At 37.4% G+C, this 13,962-nt stretch overlaps 2 protein-coding genes across 2 annotated transcripts; both read left to right on the plus strand.

The window, feature by feature from the left end:
* The first annotated feature begins 4,431 nt into the window (after positions 1–4,431).
* Positions 4,432–11,703, plus strand: LOC100747225. The gene is made up of 6 exons (XM_003492970.4): positions 4,432–4,612; positions 5,459–6,006; positions 6,344–6,479; positions 6,556–6,734; positions 6,987–7,130; positions 7,349–11,703. Exons 1-6 carry the CDS (start codon positions 4,432–4,434, stop codon positions 7,811–7,813), a joined length of 1,653 nt encoding a protein of 550 aa, XP_003493018.1. The 3' UTR covers positions 7,814–11,703.
* Positions 11,238–13,522, plus strand: LOC112213667. The gene is made up of 3 exons (XM_024370730.2): positions 11,238–11,347; positions 12,352–12,562; positions 13,063–13,522. Exons 1-3 carry the CDS (start codon positions 11,238–11,240, stop codon positions 13,372–13,374), a joined length of 633 nt encoding a protein of 210 aa, XP_024226498.1. The 3' UTR covers positions 13,375–13,522.
* The last annotated feature ends 440 nt before the right edge of the window (positions 13,523–13,962 follow it).

Here is a 13,962-nt window from a genome sequence, read left to right on the forward strand (position 1 = left end):
CTCTGCTATCCCACCCACAAATCGACGAGCTATAATCGCATTTTAGCTCCCCCGCGATCGTTCGCTCTCCTCTCTGCTGGCTAATCACAGTATTCAGGACGAAAAAGTGCAAGAGCGCATATACGTTCGTTCATCACGAGGACGATAACTTGTAGGAAGAATAGAAATCGGACGAATTATTGCCTATGGCTTAAATATTTTGACAGGAACAGAATTTTGAAATATTCAGAGACAACTCATTTTCTTTTATCTGTTTACATTAAAAACGTAGCTTTTTAAAATAGCAAAAGTTGCGCTTTTTTAAAGGTATATCGTTTCTTATAATTGTTTAGATTATGGATGATTTATATTGATATTCCCATACTTTGTAAAGTCCAAATTTGTACCCATTTACTTTAATTTTGGTAACATGGTATCGAAATCAATTGATTCAGTCTAACTATTGATCATTGATTACGCTGTTTCTACGATTCAGTGCATTGGTATCAGTTTAGTTGCACGAATTGAGTGACATTAGATCGGCTTCGTAGGTATCACAGGATACGAGAGCGTGCATATTCAACTATTGTAACTGTTTTAATTAATAATCCATAAATGCTGTAGATGAACCAATACACTGGGTGCAAATAGTAATTGCATATTAGACAGATCGATCGAACCGATACCCGTTTTACTCTTAACATAATCGCATTCTCTTTCCCATTGTCGTAAATCCACCGCAGAAATTAAAATTCAACGATTGAATGAGACCTCTTCTTTTGAATAAATGCAAGTTCCAATAGCGTTATATATAAAAAAAAAAATTAAAGTTTAAGCATCTCCATAGCATGTGAGAAGAAATGCCTCAACATGTGAAGTGTAACGATTATACGTACAATTGAGCAATTGAAAAATAAAATTTACAAACCACAAGAAAACGATCAAAGAAGAGTTTTAAATTATTCAATTGCATATTAAGGTATGAAAAATGTCTACGTTCAAACAAAAAATTTAATATGTATATATAATATTTTCTATTCTATCTATATTATTTTCCGTTTAATACTCCAATTCTATCTGTAAAATATTTCACAAACAAAGTTTTTATACTATAAAAATTGTAAAAGATCTCGATATTAAAAATTTCTACTCTTTTCAGAATCGAAATTTAACGTGGAAAACCCCAGGCATCAGGACTGGTGACCAAATCAAAGAGAAAAGAGGATCAGGCGTTCTCAGTAAAGGTTCTGCTAACGATAGCCAGCTGCAGCTTGAAAACGCCGAAGGGGTGCAAAGAAGGCTAAATTCACCGCTAAACGGTAGTCGCGCAATCGACGGCGGGCCAACGCGTAGCGAACAAGCCGAGTGGTCAATTAAGATCACCGGAAAGTGTCGATATGTTCTGCGCGAGCGTCCGAGGACGCGGGCAAGCGGACTAGCGTGCATCTGCGCGACTGCATCGTACGCGTGACAAGGAAAAAGAGGGGTGACGCACGGTCGCTCCAAGGGAAGCCGTCAAAATGTCGAGGCTTGTGCATCCAGCGGGCATATCGAGCCAAAGACACGCGGGGGAGGAGTGTCCCCCCTCTCTCTCTTTCTCTCTTCTCTCTGTGTGTAGTGTGTAACGATCGTCGGTCATCGATCCGCCATAGCATCGACGCGATGCTCGGTTGCTCGAGAAAACGAGAGCCTCCCGTCGTTGTGAACGTCACGCGAATTTTCCTTGAAAAGTACGCTCAGGATCGATCAAATGGTGTCTGTCTTATGTTTGATTATGGCTGGAATTTTACAATTAATGACCAGACAGCAGTTAACGATGAAAGTAAACTGAATTAAAATATATGCTTTTAACAGATTAACTCCATCGAGTCTAATCAGTATTTTTTAAATCGTATATTCTAATACTAGAATTGGAAATTTTGGAAAGCGAAATTGATCAGTTTAGTTTTTCAGCGGTTAATATAAAATAAGTTAGGATAGTTATGATCTAAGAGGAGGATAGGACGTGAATAAGAATTCTGAGATTTAGGAAGAGATTATTGCGGCAGAATTTGTAGGGTGACTTCGTAAAGCTTCTCCCAAAACTGTTTGGTATATAACTCCCAAAGAGTACAATAAGTGCTCGTGTAGCGCGATAAAAAAATTACCGCAGACCCCGTATAACAAGGAGGAAGAATTGCTGCAGTCCTCGTAACGGGGTAGATAAATTTCAAAATGCAGCAAAATGCAGGGATCTCCACTTGTGCACGAATTCTCCGGTGGTTAAGTATTTTACAATAAAAAATTCCACACTCCATAAAAAGGTACTCTATTTTCCATTTCTAATAACTTTTTAAATTCCAGCTTATGAATTGCAAATATATCGTCAGTATTTTTCGAACGAAGAAAGAAGAACCAAACAAAATCTGCATTTTAAAGATACCATATCCATTTAACAAATAGTGCATCCGTGGAATTACGTTTCAATCTAAAAAAAAAAAAAAAAAAAAAAGAAGAAGAGAAAGGAAAAAGAGGCGATATGGACCAGCATACAGCAGCCGGAGCAAACGATCCATTTAAAAGGCGAGTTCAAACTCTGGGTAATCGATGATAGTCGCCGAGTGGAGGGATGGTAGCAAGAATAACACGACACCTCGATCAACTGTTCTTTCCTGAACAAAAACACGTTCAATTTCAAGTGAGACGGATCCTCTGACGAACGATTAACGAGAGGAAGCTTGTGCGAATCGATAGGCGGCGAAAAGGGGGTTTCTTGGGATATTTTGCGCACACCGCAGAGACGTTGGAGGCCGGAACTCTTTTCGTTCACCTCGTGGTTCGAACGCTCCTCGCCTCTCCGGGGTAGGGAAAAAGCCACCCTCTTGTTAGACCGAGCCCTCCCCTCTATCCCTCTGGAGCTCCGTCGGATTCGTCGATGACGAAACGCACACGTAAATTCGTGGACGTGCACGGTGCTGCCGCTCGCAAAATCAGTGCGACCCAAGTGCACCGCGAGGCAGGAACGCGGGTCTCCCGTGCGCGGCCTGTCGTTCCCGCTTGCGGCACGCGCGCCTCTTCCACAGGAGCATCAGTCAGATAGCGAGAGACACTCGCGTAAATAGGTCGTTGGATACCGCCGTTGATTCGACAGTAAATAGTCAAGCGAAATTAACGGATAGTGGTGGACGTCTCGAGAGAAGTGACAATGGAAAACGTCAATCGAAAATAAAAGAAGCATATAGTCGATACGAACGTGTAATAGATGCTGACAACTGACTAGAGTGACTAACGTTTAGATTTAGTCGAGGTGACTAAACAAACGTCGTGAAAGAGGAAATGATTGGAATGGAAAAACGATCAGTGCGTTAAACATCGCAGTTTTGCATTGGAGATTAGATGTACGTTGCTGTTTTCTCTTTTTCTGGTGAATCAATCAGTGATGTTGAGTAAATAAAATGTGGATGGATGGAAGAGACTGATTTGTTTAAATGGAAATGAATCTTACATACGACTGTCATCAGGATTGATTAAATGAAGAAAAAATAAATAAACAAATAAAAATGATGAAAAACAGAAGGAGAAGCTGAAACATAGTATGATGAAAGAAATAAAATTGCAGAATATAGATACAGACTTTCCCGTTCAACAGAACTAACTTGATTTCGAAAATAACTTTGGATTGAATTGTCTACGATAAGCACGGAAATAAACCACTGATATCGATTGTCGACAGAGAAACGTGAATTGGAGATGCGTGGCGGTCGAACGAACTAGAAGAGAAAAACGGGCGTGCGGGAGGTGTTGAAAGAAGAGAAAAAGCTTTGAGCATCGATCTTGCGGCTGATGCAGCTACTATGACGCGGGTTGTCCGATACATTCAACTGTATCCAGTGTGGAATCGACGGGTCGCGTGGCCCACGAGACGGGATCTACGGGGCTATAGTTAGTAAGCTAGGCCAGTCTTCGCGAATTGGATCAGTGGCTACGGTCGGTGTAAACGATGACGGCGAGGAGGACGAGGACAACGTCGGCGGGTACGACAATGACGCCACGCGCGACGAGACTAAAAACGCTGGGTCTTCCCGACGGAATGCAGGAGGCCGATCGAACGCCTCCCGATGTACCCTCTTTTTACGTGGTCTTCCCACGTAAACTCTATTCGGTGACGTGTATCATGAAAGAATAAAATTCAAGAAAGATCCAACGAAATTACAAGAAGGGGGAAAAAAGAAGAAAAAAAGGGGCCAATTTTCCGATTCTTCCAAATAATAAAGAAAAAGGAAACAAACAAAAGAAAATAGAAAAGAGACTAAATTCGAAACTCGGTTCGAAGCTTCCGTGGAAAATGTAAATTCGCCTCTGGTTATGTGTTCAAGGCTTACTTGGTAGGATTTAATGTGCAATCGTGGCTGATAAGCTTCGGGAAGTAAAGTCGTTCTTTGCGGCGCGATAAGGACCACATTGGTCGCAAAGATGGACTGCTGCAACTACGTCGAGGCTTACGCGGCAGGGAGCCACTTTTATCAACAACAACATTACTTTTGCTATGATAACGCGAACACCGATTACGGTGGCTATGAACCGCCGCCGATTTCCAGCGCGATCGAAACTACTGCGCGATACAACGGGACTGTACCACCTGCGTATCCGACAGGTAGATGTTTTAGAAATTTTCAACAAGCACGGCCAATTTTATTCTTCGTTTAAAACATTCGTTATATCTCTTTAGACTTGACAATTGTTTTAACACTTATTATATTTCCTTAGAGCTGTCGATTATTTCAAGTGGCTCTTGTATGTATAGATTGTCTTTTGGAGAAGAATTATGTCAGTATGAATGCGTCATTAAAATTGTAATAGTACTGATAGAAATTGATAAGATTAAATTCAATTTAGGTGTATCGTGTTTTAAATTTGAAGTTGAGAATGTTAGAAAATACAGTAATAATAAGATCTAGCGCGCCTGCGTGGAAACTACGACAATAAGTATTATAGAAACATTGCTTTATACGGTACTGTCTTCAAATATCTTATATTTCTACATAGTTAAAAGTATTTTATATTCTTTTATAGCAAAGTAACTGAAAATATGATGGTATCAATGTCAAAGGAGTAGTATATTTATAACACAAAGTTCTATAGTAGTGAATTATTGAAAATTCCAACAGTAGTTCTTTAAATAAAAATGAAGAACCTGCATTTATTCAGGGAGAGGCTAAATCTTGTATGATTTGCATTTCTTATCTAGTTCTTCGGGTGGCAATGATATACAGAGTGACTCAAAAGTATTCATTCATTATCATTACTATTTCATCATTTCACATGGGATATTGTATATATCTATACTCGATACTTCTCATATAATTTCATATTTATACTTACAAAAAATAACTGTCCATGCGAATTAAAATTTATATATAATAAAATTTATTTATGTGAAATAAAATAAAATTATAATTTCTGTAATAAATAAAATTGAATACATTCACCTGTTTGACAGATTACGTGTATAATCCGAAGGAGGCGAGGCTGCGGAAGGCGATGCGCGAACAGAGTCGCGAGCTATCCAGGCGATCGATCTTGCAGAGCGCGATCGCTCGAGCGGGCGTGATCGCTGGTCCAGTCACATCCGGCGGTTTCCTAGATCATCAGCATCGTTTTGGTTGCGTGTCCACAGTCAACTTGCCTATGAATTCATCCGTGGAATCGGATCGAGCCACGGAACCGTGGTTCCAGTCCACGTCTCGTCCAAAGCCGATCCATTCGCCCCGAATGACCGATTGGTACGGCAACGTGACTGATCCTATCGAAAGACTGCAAGTAATGGGTGCGATGCATCAGCGTGGCCTCGATAAATGCAAAGACGTGATGAGGAATCAGGCTGCGGCCAGCGTAACCAATACCGTGGCCGCTGAATGCGGTGCTACATTTTCAAATAACGGATATCCGGTTGATTTCACCGATGTTAGTCGGGAAAGGGACTTACGCCGCCAAGAGAATATGGAGTACAGCGAATTTCCTGATAGTCAAAAGTGGCATCCTTATCAGGTGAGGATTGTTTCCGGAATCATCTGGAAAGAAAGTTATGTAATTTTAAAGTTTGTCAGGAGTTAGGAGTTTTTAATATTTGGTAGCTTCGCAGAATTTTAATTGATAAAGTACATTAATGTTATTTGTCTTCTCGCAGAAATCTGTGAAGTATAAAATGATTTTAGAATTCTTCTACCTCTTAAAAGCTATTTTTTCTATTTAATATCAAAATATATTGATATACTTCTTTTGTTTCTTCTCTCGTAGAAATCTAGAAAAAATCTTCTACATAGATTTCTCAATCCTTCTTTTTAAATGATATATTTTCTTCAAGAGTTTCTACAAATCATTGCAGAATGGCGAAGGTGCTCATCAACATCCCAGAACTTCTCATCCTTCTCAGATGAGCAACATTCTTCACCCAAACATTCAGAGTCCAGGTTCACACGGACACGAACCATGGGGTCAATTTTGTCATGGCGTGCTGCCACGTAAGTAAAGATAAAATCCAATAGAACGTTTAGAAAACTGCCGGAGAATGTATTATTTTCTAATGTAATTTTATAGACACTCCGCCTATGCCTCGAAACGTTGGAGTCCGTGGGGCGCGACACACTCTGCTGTTACAGGATCGCATGCCCCCTAGACACTGTGAGTTTTCCGAGGAAGCACCGCGAATGATGTATCATCCAACTAAGCTCGATATCGAGAACGTACGAGCATCGTACACGCCCTCTGAACACCAGGTTTCTCCTTTTTCTAATTTATATGTAAAATATAATACGTGCCGCTCGGAAAACAAACTTTAACTAGAGACCAAAGCTAAAAATTTTACATTATACTACTGTAAATTAAAGAACGTAAAGAAATTTGTTTTGTCTCATTGACACACAGAAATGCAGTAATTTCTAGATTTTTACAGAGAACTGTTTCATTTTGTTATACACAGGAATTTTCATCTAAACTTAATACGTAATAACAATAGAAATATTTTCTAGATGCCGAGATTACTTGAAACCTCAGTAAATTCTATCGTGGATTCTGCGTCCACAATAAGGATTCGTCGTGAGGATGATGGCCCCAGGTGGGAGCCAAGCACTATGAATAACAGAATGTCTATGGATAATCTAGTTCCAACAACGGTATAACATTCATTCCACTAAATTAATATTAACCCCTCAGTCTTTATAAGTGAGCCTCTCAAAAGTCAAACTGATTAATTCTATTGTCTGTCAATATTTTAACTTTATTAAGTCGATATTCAAGAAACAAATTACTACTCACTTCCACGAGCGAGAGACCATTGAGAGGCTCAAATACTATATAATTCAATAATTTACTAAATATTTTGAACCATCAGGAATCTAGTATATCACGCGATAAAGAACACGAATCTCGTCGATCAGCTGAAAGATTCGAGCCAAAGAAGAAGAGCGTCAGTAAGCAACCGTTGCCTGGTTTTCACCAAGCATTCGGTTCGACGGAGATTGGCAGGTTCTCCAGATCGGAGTTTTTCGTGAACATGGTGGGCGAGAGCGGCGGAAACATGGAAGTCGCCGACACGGAAAGTATTACCGTAAGTACGGATCGTATGTCAGAGGTAAACGGATCGACAGTGACCACTGCGACGCACGGTACGTCGGTAATTACTACGACCGCGACGACGACCGTTAGGTCTTTCGACGGCGACGAAAGCGAGGAGGCAAGTTTCGACGAGTCGAACAACGACCTCGTCGCTCCGACGTCGATGGGTATGTATTGCAGCCAACCAAGTATTCCTCGTTGGCATAGACCTCACATAGGCGCTATAGGTAGCGAAATTTAAAGCAAATCATCAATTCTTTCGCGGGCTAACGTGTTTCCCAATTGAAAGTCTGATGGAAGGGAACTATGTAATTCTAATCATTTTCAAAAGTGCGAGTATGCCACTGGAGCATTTTCTCTCGCAATTTTCTTTCTGGATACAGTGGTTTATGAAAGAATTTTGAACTGTTGCGTCCAAAAGAACGAAGGAAGAGCGACTGAACAAATCTCTACATTATGTGATGTATACGTAGATATTTGCAAAACTTGATCAAACGTATTTTCAACCTTGTGTGTATGATTCAATTATGAATGGAGTTGCTCTTTGCCATGGAATTTTTTTACGAGTCTACGAATGCTGCGTTTATTTATAGATTCTAATTAGCCCCCGAAAGGAATTAGCAATTCATCAAGGACGCGAATTGCGTCCAGTTGTCTGTAGGATTAAATTATTCCCTCCGATGTTCAAGTTACCCGATAATATTCTGTACGTGGAGAGAGAATCGTCTGTTATTCGTAATTGATAACTCTCAGCTAACTTGTTCGAATCGATTTCGCGAGTAAGACAAATTTCTCCAATTTGTACAAACATTACGCGTTAGACTTTGACTCGCCGGGGAATATAAATGGCGTACGAAACATCCCGGCAAACTGCACACACGTTTGTCGAGATTGTGCCTTTAAGAGATCTGTGGAGCTATTAAAGGTCTTCAAAATTTTTGATCGAATCAAAAATATAAAATCAAAAGCAGCACGATATTCGCGGGTCTCGTACGTCAACTATTAAGTTGAGCAACTTACATCGATGTATTATATTGAAAGGCTAGAAATTTTGGCGAAAGAGATATCTCATATCATCTTTAAAAACAAACGACCTTTTTCTTCGACGCGAAAAGTATTTCAAAAATACTAAATATTGTTTAAAGTATTTTTTTTAATAGCAAATTTATTCTGATAACACAAAGACGTTGTAAAATATAAAGAATTTTGTGGGTTGCTCAAACTTGGTAAAGAAATATAATCAAAATGTGTCGATGGAAGTATTTAATCGGCACCTTCCATCAAGTTGTTAGATATCGCCGATGATACACTGAGATTAGTGTACCGACGATGAATTATATGATTATATTAAATATATATTTAAAAAAGTAAATATATATATATATATACATGTATATATATATATATATTGTACTTATATGTATAATGGAGGAACGAAAACGCGCGACGAAAAGGTATTTAAGTTATTTAGTAGAATATTTAGACGACACGTATTGCTGCGCGGAGAAACGTATGAATAAAAGTGAACATTAATATCGCGAACGTAGGAAGTCGAGAAACCGACGAAATACACACCGTTCCGCTATTGAAAAATATGTTTTTCCTGAGGGGGATGCACGGTATTTTTGCATTTGGAACTCCTTTTATTTCTTCACTGCAAAATAATATGAAATATTTCAAAAATACAAGAAGACAAATATCGCAACTTCGGTATGTTAATGCATTAAAAGATAAGGAAAAAGGTTGGATTGTATAAGAGAAGTTTGTAAGTTAAGACTGTAGACAGTAAGACTGTAGTTATAATGTAAACTCAAAAATATGGCATGTAATTTATTGAAACTTTTTTATATATCCATTTTAACGTACGTTTAATATTCGATTTATTATAGTAACTTTGGGACCTTTGGAAAATATACCTAGAAAGAAAAAATGTTTTTAGAATCTACGCATTAACGTTCTGACAAGTGCGATATTGTATAGAAAAATGCAAAGTTCACCTTATTAATTATGTTCTTCTTATATGTGACATTCATACTTTTGCTGTTCAATTTCTATTTCATTAGAACTTATGTTTCATTAAATTTAAAAATTGTTCTCATGTAAGAAACGATCTTCGATATTGTCTTGAGTGAGAATGAAATATTTTTTATTATTTCTATTTTTCTTTTCTTTTCGATCGAGTTCTGAGTCCCGTGCAGGCACCTATGACTCGTGTTGATTGATCTATCGGTACATCGACTTAACATAATTCGTGCCAGCTACCCTGTACCTATAATGGGACCAAATTAAAAGAGAAGCTTTTATTTCGCGTTCACCGTCGCGCTTACGTCCCGCGTATTTTATCGTGTATGAAAACCTTCCCCCGTTCCGTTCGATCGATTGCCTCGAACAAGAGGCAAAAATTTGTATTGAAACGTGGAATGTTCTTTAACACGTTCGATGTTATTTCAAGCAAATGGTTATTAACGATCTATTTAAAAATTGCACTGAATTGCCTTCAATTATATTTCAGTCTTTTATCTTCAACTGTACCAAAATCAATGATAGAAATTAGAATTTTTAATGTAATGAAGATAACTTTAAATGTAGAAATGTTTAATTTTTTCTTTGCCTCGAATTCTGTAAATTTTTTTTTCTAACGCTATTTTAAATTGATTTGCGTACTAAGATGCTTCATTTACCATGACATGGAGCGTGTTAATTGAAAATTCACGTGAAAGTAAACGAATTCACGAGGAACGTGTTGTGCTGTTTAGCAAGATGAATTAGTGTTCCATCGATCAAATACATTGTTTAAATATCGTGTGATCATCGTTTATAATGAATATCGTTCGAGCGTAATAGAAATACTTAACGATGGTAATTCAACATTCGACTTTTTTGTTCTTGGACGTATAGAAACGTTCAAGAAGCATGGAATGATGTAAATGCTGTGATTTGTTTTAAAATTAAACGAGCGTAGTTTATAGTGGTACACAGTGGGGGAACGCTGAATATCGTCGCGACGTGAGGAAAGGCGAGTTGTGATAAAAAGAGAAAAAAATTCTGTAAGAAATTTTGACGATACACGTAATTGTCTGTCTAGTACGATCGATCATCGGGGCCCTCTTGCACAATGAAACTAATGTTATTAGCGGAATTTTACAAGTTATCGGTGTGGATAAATTCTTTAACACAGTAGCAACAAGATTTGTGTTAAAACGAGTAAAGTGTCAATTTTGCAAATTGTAAGCCAATCAATTGCCCTACTTGACGTAATGCTATAAAAGTATGCAACAAAAGTTTTTAATCTTTACAACTTATCACTTGTAAGTTCGCTAATGTTATTGATTAGATTATCGTGCATGAGAGCTCAGTTGTTTTAACTTTTGGATTATTAGTAAGAGCACAAACCACTCCAACGAGGTCCAATCTTTCGAAACGTTTCGTCATTAAAGAAATTTAGGGATAGTCGAAGAAAAATCCTTTCGCTGTGCGGTGTATACTTCCATAATTTATTTCACATTTTAACTCTTCAAATTTTATTAATGTAAGATATTTATATTTATTAGTATAAATATGACTACGAAGAAATGCAGCGATAGTAGGGGGAGGGGAGGAGGAAATCTTTCACTATATTATTATACGTCTGTATAATGAACTTCAAGTTCGAACAGCGATAAAAGATGGACCTAATACAGCAGGAAATTGCCAGCATCTCGTGGATGGAACAAAAGTTAAGACAACCGAGGAAGTTACTTGGATTCTATCACGCCAACCTCGTCGTCTCCAAAACGTGAATCCTATGACGAAATTTTAGCGATGCGTTAATTACTTGGAAATTTTAATAATTTTGTTACTTTATTGACTTGTCTTGTTGGCGATGCAGACTGTAACATAGAATTATGACTTACACGTCTTACGATTAAGGACGAATAAACCATAATCCACGTTTCATTATTGGCAACGATATTAAACGTAGAGGTAGAACTGGTAAAAAAGAAGGAGAGGAGGAGGAAAACAAAAAAAAAAATGTTCAGTCAGTGATAGAAGAACAAAAAGAAAGGAAAGAACAACGTGAAAATGATTGCGACTAACAGGAAAACGTAACCCGTATTATAACTCGTAAACGACTTTCTGTCTAATTATTAGCTAATTATTATCATTCTAACCGGTAGGAAACCGTACTAAGGGATTGAAATGTACAGAAAAACGATTACGAACCACCGTACATCTCTTAAATCCTACAAGTGCCAAGTTGGTGAGAAAAGTCCTTACAAAGGCTCGTGTTATTAAGTATCAAATTCGAACGCAAAAAGGAAAGAGGTATATTTCGCGAATATTTAACTCTATCAGTTTTCATGTAATTAGATTAGAGTTCAATTCAGGTTCTTGTATTATCAGAACGTCGGTGGCTCGTTGGTATTCACGATGTGAGATATAAAATTCGAGATACGTTTCATTTAACATTGATTCGAAATGAAATTTATTAAAGAATAGAACTGATAGAGTTAACGCAGACAGAATGGAACTTAATGATGACGAACATGCTTTTATTCGCGTACAATTATGTACATGGAACTATAACAATACCGGTATTATTGAGCTTAAATTCACTTTTAATTCGAACACGTTACCAGCTTAAGGAACGAAGTTCTTTAATGAGATTCGACAGAAAAATAATGAAAATGTTTAAATGAAGATCGAGCGTAAGCAGTGTAACGAAAATAAATGGACGTCTATACGACAGTATAGAAGTAAAAAAAAAAGGCAAAAAAAGAAAATTATGAAATTATGAAGTCTGTTTTATTTTCCTCAGTTACTCCCGAAGACTTACCTCTCCACTCCTGTTGCCTTTCCTTTTTCATCGAGATCCTGTGGGATCCTGGGTACCTCGGCTGCTATTCATAGAATCACGGAAAGCAGAGAAATTTTGTCGCGAATCATGCAGGAGGAATGCTGCTGGTTCGCCACTCAATCCAGATGTTCCAGGATTTCGGATGACGTCGTGGTAAGTATGATTCGATGAACTGAAACTTGAATCGACAAAATAAAATAAGTCAGATTTGCGAAATAAAAGTTCTCTTTAATGCGAAAAATATTTTGCAGACAAATGAGACACGTAGAAGATAAATTGGTCAACTTCATTCAAAGTAATCGTTTAATCTTTGCATAATTAAACTAATCACATACATACACTCTGGAACTAATACAGAGAATCTTTTGAGATGTAATAGTTGATCATTGGCTTCTTAGTGACTCAAATATCAGATATATATAGTATTTATACAAAATGAAATTAGTAGACAAATATCAAACATCTATATAAAATGTTAATTTAGTGGACTCATTAATTTTGTCACACACTTTGGTCTTATTTTTACCTATAAAACTTGCTAACAAGATGCTTATAAAGAGAGACCTAAGTCTTCCTAATTTAGTATAATCAATACAATTTTAGTACAAATTAAAAATGTTACTACAAAAAAATCAATTCGCCTAAAACCATAGAATTGCACGGCTTTTCTGGACTGCTCTCATCACGCAAGAAATAAAGAGTGGTACTGTCAAAACAAAACGATGACCCATCCGTCGGAAGTGCTACGTCAACGAGAGAATTACGACTCTTTTGTCAACGAAAGAGGTGATGGAGGCTACGTAATAATCGGCACATCTGCCGATGGAAATCGAAACAACAGCAGTAGTACGGAGGACGATGAATATGCTAACGAAACTCGTAAGCAAATGACTTTGAAGCTGGAGAACACTGGTACTCCGAAACGTTCGAGCTTTACTTCCGAGAAGGACGATGGAAACGTTTGACAAGATTACTTTAGAGGTCATAACGTTTTATAAAGAAATATCAATCTTTATTGGTAAGAGTGACATTTCTCGAAAAATATAGAATTTTTGGAAAATACAGGAAGACAGTGAACAAGTGGTTAGAAGGATACTGTTTAGTTCCTGGCTATTAAGGAATTATAAAATCGTTTCTTTTAATACGTTCTACTCTTAAATAACTTTCAGTATATTAATAATTTGGAAATATTAAAAACAATACGTGTACCATGTTCTCTTGTACATTCGTCTTAAGTTGACAAAAATATATTGTTCGTAAATTGAAAGAGCGTCATAGAGTATCATTCTTCGATTGTACTATGGAAGCGTAATTAATTAATCTTTGCAGGAAATATAATATGAAGCTTTCGCAAACAAATCCAGTCAGCTCCACATTTTGTCGATTCTCTAATTTCATTAAGTACATAAGTACAGCATTAATGTTCAATTCTGAAGAAAAAAATGTCAAAATAAACTTAAGAAATAGTTTTCGCAACATTGTCACCTTTTCTAGGCTTCAATTTATGAAGTTGATCAATGTGGCTTCTGAACAGCTCGTATAATGAATTACTA

Source organism: Bombus impatiens, unplaced genomic scaffold, assembly GCF_000188095.3.
Source record: "Bombus impatiens unplaced genomic scaffold, BIMP_2.2 scf_0914, whole genome shotgun sequence".
NCBI lineage: Eukaryota > Metazoa > Arthropoda > Insecta > Hymenoptera > Apidae > Bombus > Bombus impatiens.

Coding starts and splice junctions, on each gene's coding strand:
- LOC112213667 (XM_024370730.2), top strand. CDS start 11,238: ATGGACCTAATACAGCAGGAAATTGCCAGCATCTCGTGGATGGAACAA. Junction 11,348..12,351: donor AACCTCGTCGTCTCCAAAAC/GTGAATCCTATG, acceptor GAAATTATGAAG/TCTGTTTTATTTTCCTCAGT. Junction 12,563..13,062: donor GGATTTCGGATGACGTCGTG/GTAAGTATGATT, acceptor CTAAAACCATAG/AATTGCACGGCTTTTCTGGA.
- LOC100747225 (XM_003492970.4), top strand. CDS start 4,432: ATGGACTGCTGCAACTACGTCGAGGCTTACGCGGCAGGGAGCCACTTT. Junction 6,480..6,555: donor TTGTCATGGCGTGCTGCCAC/GTAAGTAAAGAT, acceptor GTAATTTTATAG/ACACTCCGCCTATGCCTCGA. Junction 6,735..6,986: donor ACACGCCCTCTGAACACCAG/GTTTCTCCTTTT, acceptor AATATTTTCTAG/ATGCCGAGATTACTTGAAAC.